The sequence below is a fragment of the Pleurodeles waltl genome, chromosome 6 (assembly GCF_031143425.1).
Source record: "Pleurodeles waltl isolate 20211129_DDA chromosome 6, aPleWal1.hap1.20221129, whole genome shotgun sequence".
In the NCBI taxonomy this organism is placed as follows: Eukaryota; Metazoa; Chordata; class Amphibia; order Caudata; family Salamandridae; genus Pleurodeles; species Pleurodeles waltl.
This window is the reverse complement of record NC_090445.1, coordinates 1,685,995,401-1,686,020,706: the sequence shown is the minus strand read 5'-3', so window position 1 is coordinate 1,686,020,706 and position 25,306 is coordinate 1,685,995,401. Positions and strand designations below refer to the sequence as shown.

General features: G+C 47.2%; 1 protein-coding gene across 3 annotated transcripts in view; it reads left to right on the top strand.

Moving 5' to 3' along the window:
* GOLGA1 (golgin A1) overlaps positions 1–25,306 on the top strand; it is a 234,675-nt gene that overhangs the window by 104,566 nt on the left and 104,803 nt on the right. For all 3 annotated transcript variants that reach the window (XM_069241738.1, XM_069241739.1, XM_069241737.1), the window contains one exon: positions 3,507–3,596. In XM_069241738.1, coding sequence (XP_069097839.1) covers positions 3,507–3,596 — 90 coding nt within the window. The remainder of the gene's footprint in view (positions 1–3,506; positions 3,597–25,306) is intronic.

The window sequence follows — 25,306 nt, the reverse complement described above, 5'->3', positions numbered from 1 at the left end:
AGGCACTGCTATGCAAGTAAATGGAAGAGGTTTGTTTGCTACTGCCATATTAATCAAATACAACCATTACACACAACTCCAGAACATGTAGTGGGTTACTTGCTTCACTTACAAAAATCTAACCTAGCTTTCTCTTCCATTAAGATTCACCTTGCAGCAATATCTGCATACCTGCAGACTACCTATTCAACTTCCCTATATAAAATACCAGTCATTAAAGCATTCATGGAGGGCCTTAGGAGAATTATACCACCAAGAACACTACCTGTTCCTTCATGGAACCTAAATGTTGTCCTAACTAGACTTATGGGTCCACCTTTTGAACCCATGCACTCCTGCGACATACAGTTCCTAACCTGGAAGGTGGCATTTCTCATCGCCATTACTTCCCTGAGAAGAGTAAGCGAGATTCAGGCGTTTACTATACAGGAACCTTTTATACAACTACACAAAAATAAAGTCGTCCTAAGGACCAATCCTAAATTTTTGCCAAAGGTTATTTCACCGTTCCATCTAAATCAAACAGTGGAACTTCCGGTGTTCTTTCCACAGCCAGATACCGTAGCTGAAAGGGCACTACATACATTAGATGTCAAAAGAGCATTAATGTATTACATTGACAGAACAAAGAACATCAGAAAGACTAAACAACTCTTTATTGCATTTCAAAAACCTCATGCAGGAAACCCAATTTCAAAACAAGGTATAGCCAGATGGATAGTTAAATGCATCCAAATCTGCTACCTTAAAGCTAAACGACAGCTGCCCATTACACCAAGGGCACACTCAACCAGAAAGAAAGGTGCTACCATGGCCTTTCTAGGAAACATCCCAATGCAAGAAATATGTAAGGCAGCCACATGGTCTACGCCTCACACATTCACCAAGCACTACTGTGTAGACGTGTTATCCGCACAACAAGCCACAGTAGGTCAAGCTGTATTAAGGACATTATTTCAGACTACTTCCACTCCTACAGGCTGATCCACCGCTTTTGGGGAAATAACTGCTTACTAGTCTATTGCAGAACATGCGTATCTACAGCGACAGATGCCATCGAACTGAAAATGTCACTTACCCAGTGTACATCTGTTCGTGGCATCGGTCGCAGTAGATTCGCATGTGCCCACCCGCCTCCCCGGGAGCCTGTAGCAGTTTGGAAGTTACCTTCAATTATTTATATATGTATCATCTCAACCTTAAATAAGTGCATACTTAGTCACTCCATTGCATGGGCACTATTACTACAATTCAACTCCTACCTCACCCTCTGCGGGGAAAAACAATCGAAGATGGAGTCGACGCCCATGCGCAATGGAGACAAAAGGAGGAGTCACTCGGTCCCGTGACTCGAAAGACTTCTTCGAAGAAAAACAACTTGTAACACTCCGGCCCAACACCAGATGGCGAGCTATTGCAGAACATGCGAATCTACTGCGACCGATGCCACGAACAGATGTACACTGGGTAAGTGACATTTTCATTATTGCTCTACATATACATCGTTGTGGAATAGGGTACATAAACATTACTATTTCTGATGAGCTCCTTGCAACACATTAGTCTCTGTTATTCAGCATCTTTTCCGCCCTGAGGCAAATACAGCTCTTCCATTCTGATACTCAGACTCATATAAACATTAAAAAACATCAACAATTCTACTTGGTACCTACTCTTTGTTTCTTGCCACTATGGCCAGAATGTCACAAAAGGCATTGATTCTCTTCAGCACCGCAATGGGCTTCACTCTGTACTCACTTCTGATGAAAACTTTACAATGTTAGATGTAGAGGGAATCAGGCATTCCACAGTCGCTAACAACGAAAGAGGGAATTTTATCCACCAGAATACAAGACCCTCAATTGAGACTGGTCTCTAGGTGGCAGAATAATGAATAGTATCTAAAGATGGAAGAGTTTCAAATTTCAGAACATGCTACAGGTTAGTAATCAGCTTTCAACTAAAACAAAAAGAGGGCCTAAGTAGTGGGCAGTGAGTGCGGAGCTGGGGTAGGTGTATTCGACTGGTCCGTCTTCAAGGAACTGTCCTTTGGTGACTGGACTACTGAAGCTCTCCGACATCCCCATGGGGCCCATCCTTTAATGTGAGGAGGGTTCCTGTATTATATAGTTATTTTAAGTCCATTAGTGGAGTGAGGATTAGGTAGGTTGTTTAAGGTCCTGACGAATCACACCAGATCTTTATTGACTACTTGAGCGAGAAACATGTTGACCTACTTTATGGCAGTGTAGGGACGACCGATCCTGCCTTCACTACATCCCCAGAAGATAGGGTTTGTGGTTACCAGACACTGTATGTAAATAGGGTAGAATAGACATTATTTTATTTTCCCCTTACTCATTGTTTATAATCATGACCGAGGGTTTCTCTTTTTTCAATAAATTGTTCTATTTGGATTTTTCCCTCTAGTCATTTTTAACAGCATCTCCTTTTACCAATCCCCACATAATCGCATTCACACACCGGCAAATATTCTCAATAAAAGATCTCCGGCAAAGAGCCCCTTTGAGGGGCCTGTCAGGCATTGCAGCGCCGTCCTGACGAGGAGCAAAGCCTGATGATGAAGCTCGTCACCAATTGGTGAGTGATGGCTCTTGTTCCAAATTATGGATATTCACAGGGACCTGTTTTCTTCTTTCCCTCATTGGGTTTAGCTTTCATTCTCCTTTTTGTGGAACTGCGCATTCAGTAGTTTAGTAACTAGTTTCTTCATTAGTTAATAAAATGCAAGCCTCTAAAGACCAAGCACTTATAGGTAGGACAGGACATTTTAAGAACTATAAACAGTGTATTTTCCTTTATCCCTTTATACAAATGTAAGATATGTACATTCATATATAAATAATTAGGTTTCAACTTACCAACTTGTCCTCTGATCTGTTTTCTGCCTTTACACTTAACCACTGCCACATTGTTTTCTGCTTGTCCCAAGTACATAGCCTGCATCTTCAGCTTGACCAATTTTTTATTTCCTTACTGTGAAATGATGATGCTTCTGACCCATTGCAAGCGTTTTCTAAGTGTTGTACCGAGCCAAGACACCTTTGAGGATGGGTTGTGCATTGAACAGGCCTTCAAATAATATACATAATAGTATTTGTTTGGTATCTGAGTTGTATTTTACTTCCCAAGTAAAAACATGGGAGAATCTGAAATGGTATTGAATTACTTCAGAAGGCCCATCTCCTAACTGCTGGACCCAGCACATACATCAGCATTTTTACTGCCTTAAACATTCACAGGTAGATTACAAAAACCCCCATTGTAAGGCCTTGCTTCTAATTTTCAGAAGTAACTAATATTTCAAGTTGGTACATTTCTTGCATGCGCTGCATATGGGTGATTTGATTCTTTCATAACAATTTCAAGTGCTTTATTCTGAAGCCATCATGCATTTTGTGATACATTTGGGTTGATACCCTTTTATTTATTTCAATATTTCAATAGTTATAAATAATGCCCATGTTACTCCTGCTGGTTTTCAGGAGGAGTTGAGTAGCAGAGAAACTGTCAGTGTTGAAATTGCCAAAGCTCTTGAAGAAGTTCGGAAACGGAGGGAAGAATTGCAGCAGCAGGTTTGTGATATACCTTCATTTGGAGTTGTATTTGGATGACCTGTGACATAATTTCAAAACCTAAGAAGTTGTTTCAGTCTTTATTATTTCAAGCATATCCTTCTCCTACCCCACCCCCATTGTTGGGACTTATACATTACAAACTGAATAAGCTTACCCAAAATAGTTAATCGTACAGAAGAAACTAAAGAAATGAAGTATGATCAACATTCCAAACCAGGGATGTCGCAAACCCACTTGTTTTTTTAACTAGAATGCTATTGTCTATCTCGCTTATGCACTAATAGATCGCATAGCAAATTTTAGTATTCATTTCCTTTGTAAGGGTGGGGGTTGGTTGGTCACAAAACAATCTGCCTAAGTTATAAAGTGACTATCCGCAAATGAAGGAATGGAGGTCTGCAAGGAGAGCAGACTTATATCCCTGCATTGGCATCCCTGAACGGGATCCCTTTTTTTTAATTTTTTTATTTTTTATTTAAGTAAAGGTATCCATGCCGATCTAGTTAATAATTGCTTGCATGTATGCCTTTTGCTAGATATGGTTTCCTGCCATTTCCCGTTTGCCCTAAGTAGGTTTTCTCCTGCCCTGGGAGTTAGAAATGGGGTCTCTAGTTGGCAGTGGTTTGCACTCTAAGTAAGGACCATCACTCTAGTCAGGGTAAGGGAATCACCCAGCTAAGATAACCCCTGCTTATCCCCTGGGTTGCTTGGCTCAAGCAGTTATGCTTATATCTGAGGCAATATGTAAAGTAATTGTACGCACATGTCCACGCACACACACACACACACACAGTAACACAGTGAAAACACCTCAAAAGTACTTCTCACCAGTTTAGAAAAATAGCTATTATTTATCTGAGTAAAACGAGGCCAAAATGACAAAAATCCAAAATATACAGTTAAAGATACAATTTTCAAAGATTAAATGTAGTATAGCGCTTAGAAACACAGTAGCTCCAACTCTGGCTATCCCAACGGCTTAACAATCGCTTCCAACAGTCCGGCACCACTTGCGAGGGAGCGCAGTTAACTACAGAGTAGTGTAGATCCCGGTTACAGTGCCTTGGAAAATGATGTGGAAACAAAGACGTTGCATGGAGTTGGGGAGGTGAGGCATCACTGGAGCCAGTGTAGCGTCAGTTCCTTACTGCCACTGGGGAGGTGAGGCATTGGTTCCTTACTGCTAGGCAGGGGACGTGAGGCCTTGGTTCCTTACGATTGCAGAGGAGGTGATGCGATGTTAGTGGCGAGGCATTGGTTCCGTACGACAAAGTGGGGCCCTGCAGGTCAAGACATGAGGCGTCAACTTTGCGGTGTCACGATCACACAACGGAGTCACAGGTGCAGAGTCAGAGTCGGTTGCCATTGACTTTGGTGACATGGCACTCGGGACTCACACTGTGGCGGGACTTCAGAGGCGATGAGGCGGCATTGGGCCTGCATTGTAGGTCGCGGTCGTTGCACTCAGTGGGGACCACTGCTCCAGTGCAGGTAACGGCACGGGGACTGAGAGCGGCACCAGTTCCAAAGTTGTTCTGGAAGTCCATTCACTAGTTTATTCCTTCTTGCGCCAGAACTCACTCCAGAGGGCCTAGGAAGTCGATTTGTCAGAACTCAGCAAGAGAGCCCACGTTCTGGCAGGTGAAGCCTTTGATGTCCCTAAGCCTTTTTAAGAGGAAGCAAGCTCAGTCCAAGCCCTTGGAGAACCTTTGGAAGCAGGATGTAGAAAGCTAAGGCCAGCCATTTCACTCCCAGGACAGAAGTAGCAAGCAGCAGGCTAGCATTACAAAGCATCCTACAGAGTGACAGTCCCTCCTACAACATCCAGCTCTTCTTCCTGGCAGAATTACCTCAGTCCAGAAGGAGTCTAACTGTGTGGTGTCAGAGGTCCAGTACTTATACTCATTTTTGTCTTTGAAGTAGGCTAACTTCGAAGAGATGTCTTTATAGTGCGCAAGACCTTGCCTCTCCCTGCCCTGGCCCAGACACACTACTGGGGGTTGGAGACTGCTTTATGTGAGGATAGGCACAGCCCTATTCAGGCGCAAGTGTCAGCTCCCCCTAGCAATATAGCTGAGGAAGATCCTGATGGCCCATCACCTGATTGTGATGGGCCATCAGGATATACAGGGCACACCTCAGCTCCCTTTGTGGGACTGTCTAGAGTGAATGCACAAACAGCTCAACTGTCATCCTGACCCAGATGCGTATTAAGCAGTCAGTCAGAGGCACAGAATGGTTAAGCAAGAAAATTCCCACTTTCTAAAAATGGCATTTTCAAACTCACAATTCCAAAACCAACTTCACCAAAAGATGCATTTTTAAATTGTAAGTTTGTTCAGAGATCCCAAACTCTGTCTGCTCCCAATGGGAAATTACACTTAAATGATATTTCAAGGCAATCCCCATGTTACTCTATGCAAGAGATAGGCCTTGCAATAGTGAAAACCGAATTGAGAAGTACATGTAAAACACACCATTACATGTCCTAGCCATTAAATACACTGCACCATGCCCCTGGGGCTTCCTCGGGCCTACTTTAAGGGGTGACTTACATGTAGTAAAAGGGAAGGTTTAGACCTGGCAGGTAGGCACACTTGCCAGGCGGAAAGGGCAGTATTAAACTGCACACATTACACTGCAATGCAGACCTGAGACATGTTTGCAGGGCCACTCGTGTGGGTGGCACAATCAGTACCACCGTCCCACTAGTAGCATTTCATTTACAGTCCCTGGGCACACACAGTGCATTTTACTACAAACTTACTAGCAAATCAAATATGCTAATCATGGGTAAACCAATCGCCAATACAGTTTAGACAGGGTGCAGTGGTAAAGTGCCCAGAGTCTTAAAGCCAGCAAAACTAAATTAAGCACAGGATCAAAAACAGGAGGTCAGAGGCATAAAGTATGGGGTTAACCCTGAAAAAAGCGCCATTTCCAACACTGACCATAAAATATTTCCGTTTGCTGTGCTTTGCCCATCTCTCTTGGCAACAGGGAGCCAAGACTAGGCTGAGCCCAGTGCACATAAAACTTGGGACAAGTCATAAATGGTTTGACTTGTGACCCTAAGTTTAGAAGCCGAGGAAATCAGAACAATTTGGCCATCAACAAGAACAGATACCTCCTCCAAGATTGGAGAACCCCACAAACGGTTTAAAAAACGTTGCAGCCGTCTGATTGGCTCTGGGGTCCTTTCACCACCAGAGAGGTGTATGTACTGGTTGCCTAAGTGGTACTTGCTTCATTGTTTGTCATGCGAAGAGTGAGGATACCTGCACACCGGTGTAGAACAGACTTCCAGTTCAGGAGTGCAACCTCTACATGATAGCCATTCTCCCTCCTAATTTCTAACTGGTTAAAAGCCTTTGAAACCTGCCGAGCTATCCTGCTACTTTTATCCCCCCCCTCCTACTCACCCCGAAGGAAAGCATACTTGATTGCACTTGATCTATGGGAATACTTGGACCATTCACTGCTGACTTGAAGGTCTGTGTGGAAAAAATCTTGAGGAACTAAGATTAGGCAAGATCCAAAGGTCACCAAGAGCAGCCTACCCAGGAAAGAACAAAAACCCAATGGATTTCCTCAGGATGGAGGAGCTACATAATTGCTGTCAGTGCAATGGTGAACCTGACTCGTCATGGACTCCAGAAGGACCAGGATGCAGTCAGTCTTCACACCTTTAATGTGGGGCCTGGTTCATAGGACCTCATTTTGGAACCATGTGAACTATCTTTGGAGTTTTGATGGTTCTGAGGATATTCTCGATTAATGGTGCAGTTAGCGTCTAATCCTAAAAGACCAGCTGCCTTTCATTCTGGTTGGTCCTCTGACTCCCCATGGATCTCCTAGTTCCATTAGTGCCCTCAGCCACTGGAAAAGCTTGAATGTATTTGCAGTGCTTCAATGTTTCATGGTAGTTAATCAGCGGATGCTGAGCAAGGACAATTGGTTAATGGGGTGGTGGGTTGCAAGGACTGGTGTGCAAGGTTAAATATCTTTGCAACATTTCTAAAGTGACAGCATCTTTTGGAAAAGCTTTTTTCCCCTAATGAAACCACAACGAAGGTTATTTGTCACATTACCAATAGAGGACTTTTTCCTAGGTGTAAGTCTGTCCTCAGATCCTCCAAACTTTGCTTCAGACATGCCTCCAGTCTTGAAGCTTCCAGTATTTGGATGCTGTAATCTGTAGTCCCTAGGTAGGTATCCATTCGTAGATGGCATAGAAGGCAAGAGGAAGTAAGATTATTGCTGCTAAGTCAGAGATACTCACAGAGATGCTGCCATATTCAAAGATGTTTCCTCTGCCAACAATTCTTTAAAGTACTTTTGACTTGGCAAGAAGCGGTTCCTCCTCCCTTCCTGGTTCTCTGTGTAGCTAAGATGGCGAGCACCTCAACGGAAACTGGATTTCTTTGTAAGAGGCCTGGCTTACTGCAAAGGCCTGAATTACCATAGCAAACTGGGATGCAGAGCTTAATCGGCAGTATTTTGATGCCTTATGCAGGACTGACGACCTTTTCCTAGGGGACTTGGGTTATGGTATTTTTCCAGCGCAAGAAAGCAATACAGATGGTTGTGTGGCTGGGACCTAGTTGTTTCACTAATGGCATTTGAGGACGTTGGTACGAATAAAGGGAGCCCTTGTGGAGTGATCAGCTGAGGAAGAAATGTAATGATTAAAATGTGTGAATTAATTTCAGCCATTGTCTAGGTGAGGTACTAAGGCAGTGATGTGCCAAAATACCACACCAGCAACACCTGCATATTAATCTGTACCAGATTGATCACTCTATCCATAGAGGCTTTCTTAAGAGAGTGCCTCAGAATTAGAGAGTAGAACTGGGGTCCTGGGGCTTCAAACACAACATTGCATTGTGTAGGAAGCTGGGTTCTGGTTTCAGTATTGCCTCCCCTCAAACCCACCCCCCTAACCCCCCCCACACACACACACACTTTTTGCCTGGCTTTTGATGCATCTTTCACTGAAGTGCCCTGGTTTCCTGCTAACCAGGTCCCCAGTGCCAGTGTTACTTCCCCAAAACAAGACACTTGATCCCTAGTAATTGGTACCCCTGGTACTCAGGGCATGGGTACTGAAGCAGGCCCTTAGAGCTGCAGCACAACTTTTGCCACCCTAAGGGACCCAGCACCCACTTCATGCAGACTGCCATTGCAGGCTGCATGACAAGTTGCTCCCTAAAAGTGAAAACGCAGCCTGACACACAGACTGTGTGCCATGTCCCCTAAACTCTGCATGTAATATTTGTAAGTCACCCCTACAGCAGGCTTTCAAAGCCCTAAGGCAGGGTACATTGTATTACATGTGTGGGCATAGCTGCCAAAGAAGATATGCCCCTCCTATGTCTTTGTCGATTCTTAGACATAGTAAGTGAACAGTGAAGCCATTTTAAATACATGTGCTGGACACTGGTCAATACGAGTTCCCCAGCTACATGATGGCTGCACTTAAAATAGGGATGTTTGGTATCAACTATCTCGTATTAATAAACCCTCACTAATTCCAGTGATGGGTTTATTAATACATGCACCGAGAGGGCACATTGAATGTGCCCCCTGACAACCTTCTGACTGCTGGTGAGCTCACTAGCCAGTTCTAACCAGTCTGACACTAAGAGACGAGAATCTGACACCCCCCAAGGGTGGGGGCTTTACCCTCTGGGAGGTCAGAAGTAAAGCCTGCTTGGGCAGTGGTGCTACACACCCCTTCCCACAGGATGATCTGTGTTCCAAGTCGGGAAGCTTCAAAGAAGCCCACCTTCTTTGGTATGCAGAACTGGCCTTTCTCAGAGGGAGATGCTCACCCCCCTGCCCCAGGCCCTATCTGGCACCTGGACAGTTGGGAAAATTAGCTATGCATGAGGCGTGTAGCATTTTCTGGCTGGACACACACCTTGGTGACTGGCCTGAAATGAACACAGCCTCAGGAATTCCGCCATCTTGTCTGTGGTGGAATCAGGAATTCTGGGACAGGGTGATGCCCACTCCACAAAAGAAGTGGTCATCTATGGGGTGTAGTGGCCCAAGAGCAGGTATCCCATTGGCTACTGCCCTTCACTCCCCTTAATATACAGATCCTCAGATCTTTGCTCGACACAAAAGGAGTGGACAAGAAGCCTGCTAAACCCGAGAACCGAGGCGCACAACTGACTTGGTGCCAATCCTGCCAGCCTGCCTGCTGCACCCGACCCTCGAGGAGCAACTGACCTGCCACTGCAGCCTCTAAGAAACTGTGAGAGCTGCAAGTGCTTCGCAATCGCCAAAAACTCCCTTGGAGTAGAGGAGATGCTCCCCTGCAAGTGCAGGCACCCAAGAGAGAACTCTGAGAACCGGGACTGCCAAAAACCCGATGCTGGACATCACCACTGCACCCGAGCCACCTAGCCTAAGCTGAAGTGGACCAACAGTGTCAGCGTGACGACGTCCTCTCCCAGCTTGCCCTCTGTGGTCTTCCCGATGGTGTCTGCAGCCTGATTCTGCAGACCCCTCCCCTTCACCACGACTGCCTCTAGTGTCGAAGACCCGATGGTCCACTGCACCTTCGCCCACAGACGCCCGCACCGAGTAGAAGAGGATCACTAGTGTCCCTATGTCCCCCAGGCTCATGAGACCCGAGCCCACCTGTTGGTTTGGCCGGATTGGCCCCCTGCACCGTGACTGCCTCCGGTGACGGTAACCCGACGGTCCAAACCACCTCTGCATCCGGAGTCCATGAACTGGGGAGAACAGGAGCACTGGTGCCCCTATGTCCCCGAGCATCACAAGAACTGAACTCTCAGTGGTTCACCCGGACTGGAGTCTAGTCCACCCCTGTAGCAACTTTGTGATCGAACCGATCCCTATAGACTGCACCCCTGCACCAAGCTGCCCCAGTGCTGTCTGATGTGACCTGCTGGTGTGGGCTTGGACCTTGCCGCATACTCACCTCAAGTCCAGGAGATTGGTCCAATAAGTCGCTGTACTATACCTGTATGCAGTGCTTTTTTTTTCTTCAGAGGGTAACATTCCCACTTGTGAAAAATGAACTGTCAACCTTTAAAAAAGTTTATAATTCCAATCTCTAAAAGCACTCACCTGATTCGGGTGATCTGAGTATCAAAGTTTATATAAATTGGCGTTGGATTTCTTTGAGTGTGTGTCTCTCTTACTGTATGAGAGTGTTCCTTACATGCTTAGCACTACCCTCTGATATACCTGCTCACCTACACTACCACAAAAGAGAGCATTTGGGATGTCATTTGTACCTCTGTGATACCTCTGGGGATTGCCTGCACTCTTTCCACAGTGTACCTCGTTTTGGTGCATTATATAAAGAGCCACCTTCCTAGACAGTGTGTGATGCATTACCCCTTTATGAATCATGGATCTTTACTGGTTAAAGAGCTGTCCTTCTGTCCCTGGATTTACTTCTTCAAGAAACTTAAAGCAGACATTAGGAAGGCAGACGGTTGCAGCTTAACAGTGGTTCAACTAGCACCTTCAAGGGCATCAACCACTAAATTTGCAGATAGAAAAATTATTGTGATGTAGTGCTGCCACACTATGTTCAGATTTGGGAAGTGAAGTGTTGTCTATAGTCGCCTGTAGCAGTATTATCTTATTAGATGGAATTTCTAGATATGATTTACATAAACAGGGAGACTGGTTTTAGACTTTCACACCTTTCCCCAAATTAACTTTTCTGTCAGGCATTTAATGAGTTATAGTTTGCCAATGCAAGCAGCGCAGCTTTGAAAAGATGTTGTGTAGACACGTTCTGTCTGAAACGGTAGTACTGATAGGTCCAAACTAGAAATTAGTGTGACTTTATTAAGCTTTGAGACATGAAAAAGGTGGATCTTCGCGGATTGCAGCCTGAACTCCTGTTTCCTGAGTAATTTCAGAAAGATAGGTGGAGCTGTGTTATGTATGTTTATGTGATATTTGTATAGCGCAAACTGAGCTTGCGCAGTCAGATCAAGCATACAGTAGCGATGGATAGGAGAAGTACCTGGATGTATGTTGTATTTGTATAGTGCAAACCTAGCTAAAATATAGAAAGGCACACTCATATCAATCACAAGATTGCATCTTTGCATGATCTTACTGTGGCTGTAGTATTTCAGAGTTGTTTGCAGATAGCTTAAACTTTGACCTCCTCCTTCATCATGAAGGCATGCCCCAAAGGTGCATGAAAATAAATGGGACAATAATTCTCCTGTGACAAGTCCCTGTAACAATAACAAGTACTAACATCCCCATTTCTAGACCTTTTCCTGCTCTCTCACACCACACGGTCACAGGATGATGCATCACTTTGCCTCAAACAACCTCCTGTTCCCTCTCCCTCCTCAATGTTGGTACATCATCTCTCTAACATGATGTAAGATTCAAGCTTTACATTGCCACACTTGGTGAATAATGCATCCTCATACTCCACAAGAGTTAAAAAGGGAACACAGACACCCATGACAGAGGACAGATCTGTCACTTTGACATTACCTGAGGAGATCGGAATGCTTTCCCTCCTCGTAAATAGGGCAACAGGCTGTAATGTGTTGGATGTTTGCTGGAAGTGCATCAGAAAGCATGCTTTCTTTTTCCTGAAAATGGAGCTAGCCAAGGGATGAAGTGGTGGCAGATACTACTAACAGTTTTAATATACGGAGTTCTTATCGATCAACGTCATCAAGAGCAGGTGCGAATATGGAAAGACAAGAATGATGATACAACGGGTTGTGTCTCTTCCTTGAGCCCAGCAATAAGTGTTGTCATTCGTCAGGTTGATGAGTGTAGTCAGAAACCATAAGCTTGAGCTTTGCGATTAAAGTTGATACCAGGAGTTGCAGAATTGCATGGATCATGTCATGGACTAGTGGGGACTCACCAGGCAGTGACTGCATGCGTAAGGATTCTCATCAAGTGTGGAATAAGAAGTATACTAAACGTTTAGTGGTTTTGGTGTAAAACTGTGCTCCGCATGTCAGTGCAGAATGTTTTCAGAGGGTATTCGTTATCTCTTGGAGAAGTGAAAATCATGAATTTTGGGAGTATCTTTTAGGGGTGCAGCATGATGTAGGGTCTTTTTCCCTTCCAAGATACAGTTATGGTGCCTGTCTAGCCAAGACATTACTGATTTCATGGGTGGCATTAGCATGCCAGGAACCGAGGATGTTTTTGGAGTATAAACTGAAGTGCATGTTGGCGTCATCTTCCAACTAGATGTTGACGCTTTGAGTAGACAGAGGTGCACCTACTAAGCTTCCAGATGGGAATGTGAGGGGGATGCCTACTAACGTAGTAGAACACATTCTCTCTGTCATCAAAATATATTTCTTTGGCATTATTTGCAGGAGGATGCTGCTGGTGTTACGTCTGAATCTTTGCATGCATTCTGGTTGATGTAGTCCCAGAGTGTGGTCTTTTGCCTGAACTTCCTATTTCAGAGTGATCTTTTTCTTGAGGTCAAATGGTTATGCGTGCCAGACAGAGCTGCATGTCTGCGAGGTTGAGGTGTTTTTGGCAGGTGTCTGCATTGATGTAGTCTTTGGGAAAGGGTTTCTTCTGCTTAAGACTTCTAGCTGCAGATTCCACACCTTTTAAATATTCCCTGCACATCAGACTGGTCTGAAAACATTTGAGTAGTACCTCGGGTGCGAAAACAGGTGTGCACTGATGCAGTTCTGTCCCAGAAATTGTGTGGGGCCCATTTAGTTGGATGTGGAGCTCCCTTTGTGTCTTTCAGAGACACTACCTTGAATTTCTTTCCAGTGTGTAAGGGATACCATACCCCCAAAACGACAGGTTTTAAGCCCTGTAGGGACTGTTGCAAACAAATATCTGTGACGGATTCCTTCCAGGTATGCCTGTGGTGTCGTCGTTTGGCCACAATTCCAAGGCCCCCGGTAACTGTGCATTGATGAACTCAAAGGCTATGAGGGACTAGGAAGCTCTGCCTCCAAACACAAAAGTCTCCTCTGTGGAACTGCTACAAGTCGTGGTCTGAATTCAACGTTCAGTCCCAGTCTCGTTTTCAATATCTGAGTCGTCAAAGCTGTTCAAGGGGTCTATCTTCATTGCGATCGAAATCATCAGTTATGTCTAAGAAGCAAGAACAATAAATGTAAGTGTGATTCCGCTCCCTCGTGCCTTCTGAGCCCATCTTGCCTCCAGCTCCACTTTCTTACTTACGCTGGCCCCGGACTCTTCAAAGCCGATGCCACTCCCATCGACACCAGAGGAGAAGGTCCTGATTCTTCTGTCCAAGGCTGAGCCAATGCCCGTCTGACCTCGATTGGTGCTGTGCGAGGTTCCACCCGAGGGAGGTGCCTCTCTCCCCCCTCACCCTACTTGATTTGCCATCTTCACAAGGGAAACATTACACTTTACATTCTTTTTTTGAGATAGGCTCAGACAATGACTATGACCTGATGATGAATTTGATCAAACCTACCAGGATGATAATTGGCACGAGGACATACAGGAGGTTGGTGGTCTTGCTACCTCTCTTTAAATGAGTTTTCTCTCACCCATTGGACCTTCCACGGAGGAATCTGCTTCCTACACCATGGCGATGGTTGTCTGCGCCATGAGGTGGTGGTCTAATTCAAAAGTCATACCTAGAGTGACTGAAGTCCATGGCCTCCAACTCCCCATGAGAAAGGTTAAGATCAGTGTCTTGACAGAAATCCTCCAACCAGGGTAAATATCTGATGAGCCCCTTCTTCCATTTAACAAGGCACTGACGGATACTGAATTGTTTTCTTTATAAAAAAAATGTTTTAGCTGTTTTACAACCGAGAGCTATTTACATTATTTATTAACTGTAAATTGAGGTCCGGAATTCACCCATGTACATTTGTCCATCTACAGTGCAGTATGTCACCCACACAGCCCCACATGGGGTTACCCTCTTGCTCGACCTCCCCTGGCTTTTACCCATTCTCGGTTGCCACAGCATCCTGAGTATATCAGCTGTTCTGCTCTTCCGCACCTTGACTAACTCTAGTTCTTCCTTCACATTCCTTCAGGAGCCCCACACATTTTCAAGTTTGCATGTACATATCTGGGCCCTATATTCTAGTTTGTCAGATCTCATGCACCAATTAAGATTCAACTTCGACTCCTGTTGGTGTCGACAATGACCTCAGTAGCGTACTATCTTGTCTAGCCACCATCAGGGCTACACTGCAAAAGTCGCTTACACGTCTCTAGAGTGTCTCATTTTTGCAGCATGAATCTTTTCTGGTTTCTGGTTTTACATGCTGTGCATTATTCGCGATCTAGTGGTTAGGTCCAGAATTCTCCAACTTTTAGACCTTTTTTAGTCCTTCCTTTGTTTTTTTGGTTTTTGTTATTGGGCATCGATGGATCTGCCCATTTGGTGCTTCCTGTGACGTTGTCACCTTCTCTCGAAGCTCCCACCTTTGGTTGCCATCTTCAGATTCTTTTTGTCCGCCAATGGGATCTGGATACTTGGCTGGAGGCTCTCCAACATGAGGAAGAAAAACTTTCAGTAAGTTTGTGTGAAGTTTGCCGAAAGAGCTACCGAATCTGAAGAACATCACCGGAAAAGAAATACCATAGGGATTGAGGAAGTGGAATTCCCTGGAGGGAATTTTGGTTGAGGAAACCAGGTCGGGGGCCTCCTGTGTAGCCTAGATGGAGAAGTCTCCATTCCGATTCTGCCCAAGTTGCCATCACAAATTTGCACAGAAGGATCAACACCAAGTGTGCAACTGTTGTTTGGCTCTCGAACATAGGAGCGAAGGCTGCACCACCTGTGCAGTATTCACATCGAAGAAGGTGAGGGAAACGCAAGACGAGCGCACCATACAGTGCAGGGGCAAGGTACCACTCCATGTCTGAGTGACCTGGGATTGTTAAGTGACGAGGAGGAACATGTTGTTGATGGGGCAGAGGGAGAAACATCAGATGCCGACTTGAGAATTATCGATGCCGAACCTCAGACAAGCAAGAAAAAAGCAGGAGGTAAGAGAGACGCTGGAAAAAAAAAGGGTCTTAATCACAAAAATATGACACAGAGTCCAAGAGAGCCTCTGCTTCGAAACACCGCTGACCGAAGGTAGACCTCGAGACAGAGAACCCCACAGATCCCTCAAGAGAGACACAGCTGGAGGGATAACTCCTGAAAAATCCAAGTTGAAGGACGGTGAAGGAAAAGATGCTTTGGCGTAAAAAAAGGAGCAGGCTCTGGAAGACCATAGAAGCTCAACCACAGCCACGTTGTCAAAGTATTCTTAGTCATCGAAGAGGAAGTCCTCTCGATTGTCGACGCTGAAAATAAATCAGTAGAAATTGAGAGGAAAAGGAGATAGCTCAAGGCCGAAATGGCCGCCTTGCTTCCGAAACGTAAGGAATTTGATGAATCCTTAAAAGCTTTTCAAGTTCCAGCCAAAACCTTGATTCCGAAAGAGCAGGGGGAAAAAAAGATTGAAATGCTCAAAGCCCCTTGACTCCTGAATCTCCAGAGGAATAGGAGGAACTCTATGAGGAAAAAGAAAAATTGGAGACCTTGTATCAGGGGTCAGCAGCGTCAGAGTATTTGGAGTGTCGCTGGCAAGACCTAGAAACAGACTCCCCAGAAGAAACTGTTGACCCCAATCTGTTGAGGCCTTCACCTCCCGAAAGCATCGGAATCTGTAATCAGGTGCTCCAGAAGGCTGCTGATAAATATGAGGTCCAAATAGAGGAGGAAAAAACTGAATTGTGCTTCCTCCTAGAGGCACTATTACATTCCAAGCCAGGAACAAATTCCTGCTAACGCTTCCTAGTGTGCTAGATGAGGGGAGGAAGCGTTCAATGAGCCTGTCACTTGTAAATCTGTGACTCTGAGAGCGCAAAACAATTCAAGTATTCATTCAAGGACCCAGTTTACATCAAGGGTTCGGTGCCAGAAGATTCCATCATTACTGCAAGAGTACATAAAAGAGCTAACATTCCAAAACATCAGGGCCGCCTCCAGATAAAGAGAGTGGAAAGATGGACCGCATGGAATCCCAATTTCGAATGCAGAGTAGCAAATCAGTTGTGCTTTGAAACTCTAATGCCTTACTAAATAGATTTGCCTATCAGCACTTGGAGGAAATGTCTGAGTTATTGAAACATCTCCCAGAACAGTATAAGAAACTCAGGGTTTAACCGTGAAGTACAGGCCAACATTCTAATTGAGAACAACTGTTTGGGAGCGAAGTTGATGATAGACTAAATCAAGTAAAAAAAGACAATGAAACAACAAAGTCAATGGATGCATTGCAGTTAAAAGGAATCATGAGTAGAGGGGACTATGCCATCACAAAAGCCTGTAGGAAGAGGCTACTTCCAATCGGGAATCATCCATCAAATGTTTCAAGGGACCACTGTAACTAGAGCACCCCAGCATATCCAAAAGGACACCAGTCCTTTTGGGGAAGAACAAGAGGAAGAGGACAGCTTCCAAGAGGAGGTTCATCCTCCACCAGCAAGGGACTCAAAGGAGAATCACAACCTCTTGCAAACAACACCAGCAAGAGGCGGCATAAAATATCACAACCTCTCACACACAACACCAGTGGGAGGCAGAATAATAAACTTCCTCCAGGAGAGGAGGACGATAACCTCATACTAATGGCTCTTCAACATCATGAAACCTGGATACTGCATAGAATGGTTAAGAATACCTCCAACAAGGGGAGCAAGAAAAGAAGATAAATTCAAAGGAAGAAACCTCACGTCTGCTCAAAGAAGTGAAGGAATTGCTGGGAAAGCAGAAATCAGAGATGAACAAAAGAAATTACTCCACATGTTTCCTAATACCAAAGGTAGACAGATCCCTTTGACCATTTCTAGATCTCAGGATCATAAACAAGTTTATAAAAACACATACATTCAAGATGTCAACCTTATAGGAGGTTATCCCACAATTGTAAAAAGGGGATTTCATGGCTACAATAGATCTGAAGGATGCTTACTTGTACATCCCAATGAATGGCAACAAGAAAAGATACCTAAGATTTGTAGTAAACAGAAACCCACTACCAGTTCACAGTGCTAGCGTTTGTGAATACCCCTTGGGCAGATTTTATCCCAAAGTGCCTAGCATCAGTAGCAGTTCACCTCAGAAAACAGGGGATACATGTCTACTCTTACCTGGATGACTCGTTAGTAAGGACGAGCGCACGCAAAACGTACCAAGAACAAGGACACTAGTCACATTGGGTCTCTCAGTAATTGAGCCTAGATTAGTCATCACCAGTACCAGAACAGAAAAAGATGTTTCTGTGAGCGAGAATTAACTCAATATAGGGGAAAATATGTCCCAGCGAAAAAAGAATTCAGTCGCTATTGCAAGAAACTCACCTTTACCAGAATGGGCATGCCCTGACAGTAAGGACTGTGGGGAAATTATGAGGGAAAATGGCATCCTGCATCTCTTTAATCCCATATGCGAGATTGCACATCAGACCAATTCTTGAATGGCTGCAGGATTAATGGTCACAAGCCACAGGTAGTTGGAAAGATCTAGTGGTTGTCACGCAGAACGTACAGCAGGAAATGGTGGAGCAAATTGCACATAACACAAGGAAGAACATTTACACAACCATCTCCAACAGTATCTTTTAAAACAGATGCCTCTCCTATGGGATGGGGAGTGCGTAGGAACATGCTCAAATTACAAGGAGTCTGGAATAAGCAAGATGCTGTAAAACACATCAATATCCTAGAACTAAAGACAGTATTCCTAGCCTTAAAAGCATTTCAGAAAGAGTTGTTCAGCAAATCAACTTTGATTCAGACAATACAACAGCAATGTTATATATCAACAAGCAAGGGGGGACGCTATCCTTTGCTTTATGGAAACAAGCCCAAGAAATATGGAAGTGGGCAATTCATAAGTCTATAGAGAGAACAGCAATTCATCAGTGTGCAAGTGGACAGATTGAGCAGACAAACAACATGCTCTGACGGATGGGCGATCAATCAGATGTTTATCAACAAGGTCCTCAAAAATTGGGGAACTTCAAAGATAGACCTGTTTACAGATCCAGAGAACTCAAAATGCCAATCATTAGGGAATGCCCTGTTGATAACTTGGTCTGGGACATTTGATTAACAAATGCAGGAGAAGCAAGATTACACTAATTCTAGTGGCTCCACAATGGGCAAGACAGACATGGTTTTCCGAACTCCCAGAAATGTCAAAGGGGAACATTTTAAAATGACAAAAGCAATCTAACTTGTTGTCAATGGAAGGAGGTAGGGTACTACACCCAAACCAGAGTCCTTAAGCCAGGCAGCCTGGCTCCTGAAGACATAAATTGTGGTAATTTAAAACTACCAGAAAACACAATGGCAGTACTCAGAGAGGTACGGAGGCAAACCACAAGGAAATGTTGCATCGCAAAATGGAAACAAAACTCCTTATGGTGTCTAAAAATGGTCTATAAAAGAAAAACACAAGGGAAACAAAAGTGTTAAAATATCTTACACACCTGCTAGACTGTATGTTCAAATAAGCATCTTTAACGGTACACTGAGCAGCAATAATGACCCACAGAAGAGGTCACATAGGAAGAGTTTTTTTTGCAGCACCAGGAGACAAAAGATTTTGAGAAAGAGACAAAAGCATAGCACCACCAAGGAAAGAAGCCACACCCACATGGTACCTGAATGTGGTACTAACTCAATTGATGAAGGCACCCTTTGAACCTCTACATAAAGCCACACTAAAGATGCTCACATTGAAAAATGCATTTCTTGTAGCCATAACATCTCCTCGCAGTGAGTGAAATACAAGCATTCACAATCCAAGACCCATACTTACAAATTCACAAGGGCAGAATAATCATGAGGACAGATCAACAGTTACTACCCAAGATAGTGTCACAGCTCACATAAATCAAGCTATTCAAGGGGGCGTGGCCAGGGTCCGGAACATGGCGGACGCCTGATTATCTAGCTCCGGAGGGGCCTGCCGGATTAATCCTTCTCAGCGCGCTGGTCCGGGCCGCCTGCTCACGGAGTGTGGGCTCCCTGCGGCGGACCGCCGGGAGGCGCGATTGGGCCCCCAACGCAGTCCTGGGGCGAGAGGCGGGCGGTGCAGTTTGCTCCGTTACGGGGAGAGGCGTGCAGCCCCTCCCCTGCTGGAAGCTGCGGCCTGACGTTGTGCGGTCAGCCGCGGCGGGAGCGAGGCGGGCGGCCAGAGTCCATCGGCGCTCGCGTCGGAGGCTGAATTTACCGTTGCGAGGGCAGGCTAGCGGCCCCTCCCCTCGCTGAAAGCCGCGGCCCGGTGGTGAGCGGCCGACAGCAGCAGGAACAAGGCGGGCGGACCAGGTGCGGCTGCGCTCGCAAATGCGGCGCGAGTCCAGATCGCGGACCCTGGGGCCCCTGATGCAGTTGGAGAGAACTGGGGGCCCTCCCTGGTGTAAGCCCTCAACGGAAGCGACGGAGCGGGCGTAACGGCCCCACCTTTGCCAGAGCCGACCTGAGGGCATTGTACTTGGCCCAATTGGAGTACCTGGGCACGGAAAAGGCAACGAGATGGGCTGCCTAACGGAGTGTGTCATCTGTGGAGGTTCAGTAGTTGAACACGGATCCCCATGTGTTGCGCCTTGAGAGAGGTGCGCATAACGGACGGCCCCAGGTCAACTGTCTGGCGTGAGGGGACCGCGGAGCCACCGGACGTCTTGGGGCACAACTGACTCCGGAGAGAAGATTACGAACACGATCAGGTGGACACCCTTGAGCACGGAAAGAGGACTGGAAAGTGGGTGAGTGCCCTATTGGATGGATGACTGGGCCTTGGCTGTGGCGGGCGCCTGGATCTGGCTGCCGGGGCAGGGCCTGTCTGGAAATCCGAACAAAGGCACCGGGACTGAAATAGGGAGTAATTAGCAGCGACCTACTGCATGAGTGCCCCCCATCCTGGGAGCCGCAATTTAGACACAACCAGCGGAGCTCTTGGAGTTCGGCCAAAAAGGACAGAGAGTAGAAGTTAGAGCTCCAAAGTCCGAAAAGAAGGGACAATCCTAGTTGTGGTTCACACGAACGCGCGCGGGCCGTCTGCCGGGGCCCCCGAGGCGCGCCTGCTTGCCGGACCGATGCCCCCCAAGGGCCGTCACAAGAATAGAACCATGGACCACGAGTTGCCACCTGGGGTGAGCGAAGCGGACTCACTAAACCAATCACAAATTAAAGTTCAGGACACCCTAGACAAGATACTGGGGGCCATAGAGGATACCAAATCAACATTGCAACGTGACATCAACCAGGTTGCGATTGAGGTGGGGCTCCTGAGAGCTGACCATCACAAGTTGGTTGACAGGGTCAAAGAAGCGGAAACCATATTAGCGGACATCGTACCAAGGCAGAAAGACATAGCGGCGGAGGTAACTTCATTGACCGACAGAGTGGCAAGACTTGAACAACGTGCCGAAGACGCGGAGGGAAGAAACAGGAGGAGCAATGTGCGAGTGGTAGGCCTCCCTGAGGGGACCGAAGGGTCAAACTTGGTGGGCTTTCTGGAGAAATGGTTGAGCGAGGTGGTTGCGCCGGGATGCCTGACCCCCTTCTACACCCTGGAACGTGCCTATCGCGTACCATCGAGACCTCTAGCCCCTGGCAGACCCCTGTGCTATAATCGCTAAACTTCTGCACTACAGAGACAGGGACATCCTCCTACAGAAAGCCAGAGAGACGGGCCCGTTCAAAGTAGGGAACGGGGAAGTTACACTGTTCCCGGATTTCACGCTGGAGGTCCAGAACAGGCGAAACTCATTCCTAATGGTCAAAAGAGCCCTGCGAGACGAAGGGATCCAGTATTCGCTATTATACCCGGCCAGGCTAAGAGTGATGGTGGAGGGCAAGACCACATTCTTCCAATCGCCGGAGGAAGCATGGGAATGGCTTGAGAGGCGTGGATCCCAAAAAGTGCGACCTGCAAGTGAAAGCCCTGGAGCGAGAAGAGCCCGCCGAGCCCCGAAGGGGAAGAGATCAAGTGACCGCCCTCGGTTGACACCAACGCAAACGCAGAGAGAAACGGACAGGAGGGCGGCCCTAGAGGCGGCGGCTCGGGTGGGTGGTGAGGTGCCCCCCCCCCGAGGAGGGACCGAAGAAGAGTCCGATGATACAATGGTGTCCTCTGCCGAGGACTCGGAGGGCCTATCGCCAGCACCGAGTGTGACCCCACAGACAGCCGACGAGCTCGTATAGTCCGGACGTGAAGCGGCGCCCAGAGACATAGCACACTGCTTGAGCGAGTGGCCCCTCCGGACCTGGCTCCCCCCCCTGACTCGACTCTTGCCTGTCCGACTTGGCTGGCGAGTACTGCAGTTGTGTGTTTGGAAAAGTTGCATTATAGCACAGTTTATTGGGCAACCTACAGTTCCGGAGGCGCCCTGGGGTTTGGGAGTTGGGGTTTACATTTACAAGTTAAATCGGCTAAATGGGTGGAGAAATCTGACTACAGTAGAGAGGTGGGCATGTGGGGGAGACTATTGAGATCAAGGGCGCGCCAGACCTGCCACGAGCAGGTCCCAAGCACTGGATGGCAGACTACAACCTTATAACCTGGAATGTCAGGGGGATGGGCACTCCGGCTAAAAGACATAGAGTTATATCATTCCTCAAGAGAAGGGGGGTGCAGATAGCAATGTTGCATGAGACCCACTTGGCAATGGGCGAGGGAGAGAAACTAAGACGGAGGTGGAGGGGGCGGGTGTTTGCCACGGAGTATTCAGCTTATGCAAGAGGCGCACTGATTTGGATTAGAGCGGGGGTCCCACTGACGGTTGAGTCTTCCAGCATTGACAAAGAGGGAAGGTTTGTGATACTGGAGGGGAAACTACAGGGGATCCCGTTAGTTCTGAGTTGCATTTATGCCCCCAACCAAGATCAGATCCCATTCATGATCGGCTTATCAAGTCACCTCACCCGCCAGAGCACAGGGGAAGTACTAATAGGAGGGGACTTCAACGCAGTACTAGATATAAACATGGATAGGTCTACCCCACCGCTCCAAGGGGCAACATCAATTAAAACAGCACAAAATCTAACTGAGTGGTTGAGTACTTGGGGGTTAGTGGACGTCTGGCGGGTGCAGCACCCAACCGCCAGGGACTATTCATTTTACTCGGGCCTCCACCGAGTGCACACTAGAATTGATAGGGTGGTCTGCACCTCGGGACTGGCTCGCGATATGACCCAATCTGAATACCTTGCTCGCACAATATCGGATCATAACCCTCTACTACTAACGATGAGGGTATCACGGGACAGGCCGCCCATCCCGTCATGGAGACTGGCCCCTGCGACACTCGAAGATCAGGCATATAGAGAGGCACTGCGCAACCACCTAACAGAACACATTGAAACAAACAAGGGATCCACCCCCTCCAGGGCGGTGGAGTGGGAGACACTCAAAGTGGTGACGAGGGGTTTCTGTCTCGGGCAGTCGGCGGGAGTGAGGCGCACACTAGAGAGGGAGCTAACCGCCCTGGAGGAGGTCATACACGAGGGGGAGCTAAGACAGGGCCCTGCAGGGCAAGAGGATGAAAAATATAATCAAGCAGGCTGAAGAAAGACTAAGATGCCATGACATGCAAAAATATCTAGCATCCATACAATCTGAGGAGGGGAGGTCGGGTAAACTGTTGGCATGGTTGGTGCGCCCAAACGGAGATAGTGAACCCATCACAAGCGTGCTGGATAGAAGGGGAAACCGTAGGCTATGCCCAGGCCCCATCAATGACGCATTCAGGGATTATTACGCACACCTGTATAGAAGACCTAACGACTTGGAGACGGTGACATTTGACAACTACCTGTTACGGATCCCCCTACCGGTGCTGGATCTCGAGGATAGGGATAGGCTAGGAGGGCCAGTGACCATGGAAGAGATAAATGATGCCATAACGCAGCTGGCCCCTGGGAAGACCCCTGGTACAGACGGCCTTCCTATGGATTTTTACAAGAAATATAAATCCTTACTGACTCCCTGCTTGGCGGAGATGTATGCGTGAGGCAATACAAAAGGGGGAGCTACCATGTACACTACGTGAGGCGGTGGTAGTCCCACTCTCCAAGACAGCCAACAGGGAGGCTTCGGTGTCCGACTTCCGCCCGCTATCCATGCTAAATAGTGACTTCAAGATCCTCAGCAGGATCTTAGCCGGCCGACTGCTTCCCCACATGTCCACACTGATACATGCTGACCAAAATGGCTTCATTCCCGGTCGCAGCACCTCTTTAAACCTTAGGCGACTCTTCTCTGTATTACACATGCCCGAAGAACTGAGGCCGCTGGCGGGGACCCTGTTGGCGGTGGATTTCGAGAAGGCATTTGACTCAATTCGGTGGGACTACCTGAGGTCGGTGATGTTAAAAATGGGTCTGGGAGAAAACTGGGTTAGATGGGTGGACCTGTTGTACTCGTCCCCGCTAGCAAGGGTGAGGACGGGTAGAACAATCTCCAGGGCGTACCCGGTGTTCCGTGGCACTAGACAGGGGTGCCCCCTTTCCCCACTACTGTTTGCCCTGGCTATCGAGCCCCTGGCGACTCGGCTGAGGGAGGGGGGTGTGGGTAGGGGGGTCGAGTGGGGGCCAACTGAACACATTGTCTCCCTTTACGCTGACGATATATTAATTTATCTTAGGGACGGTCCCAGTGGTATCCCTTGGGCACTTGGGGCACTGGAGGACTTCGGGGTGGTTTCGGGACTGCGCCTAAACTGTGGCAAAACATACGTGTTCCCTTTGACTGCAGGTTGCGAGCGCCCACCAACATGCCCGACAGACGTGAACTGGGCCCCTCGGTCCTTCAGGTACTTGGGTATTCAAATATTCCACGAATTGGAAGATCTCAGGGAGGGTAACCTTGGCAAAGCGACTCGATCCTTGAGGTCCTCGGTAGGGTTTTGGCGCTCCCTGAAGTTATCAATAATGGCCAGAGTGGCACTATCTAAAATGATCATGCTTCCAAGACTCCTCTACTACTTTGTCAATTTACCATTGTTGATCCCTCCGGTATGGTTCCGTGACTTGAACGTTCTGCTCAGAGAGCTAATTTGGGACAATGGACGTAGACGCACTGCACTCACGACCACTTGTAGGCCGACCCGCATGGGAGGACTGGGTGCCCCCGACTTTGAGGCTTATTACTTGCCATCCCAACTACAGTGGGTAGCCGGCTGGCTGGCGGGCAAGGGACACCTGGACCTGTGGACAACCCAGGGGGTAATGGACACGTCACGGATTGCGACACACATGACAGGCAAGAAAATAGTCCTGCCTGGAAACAACATGATGTTATGATGTTATGATTATGGAGTCTGGGGGGAAAGGACCGAAAAGCCTGGGACTCGGTCCCTGGACGGGTGCAGGGATTGAGACAGTGGGTGGACTATTCGAGGGGGGGGTACTGAGGGGCTTTGCTGATCTAACGGGTGTGGGTGTTCCCCTGGGTCAGTTCCTGCTCTTCGGGAAGTTAGTGCACGCACTGAAGGACCACTGGTGCACGATAAACGCTGAACCCACTCCTCACGGAGTATTGCACCTCCTACTGACGTCGGGGGAGGAGCCCCACTTGATAACCAAAATATACCGAACCCAGTTACAATCCATATTAGATCCCTTGCAGTCATTGAGGGAGCGATGGGAAGGCACGATTGGGCGGGACTTGTCTGACCCTGAGTGGAACAAAA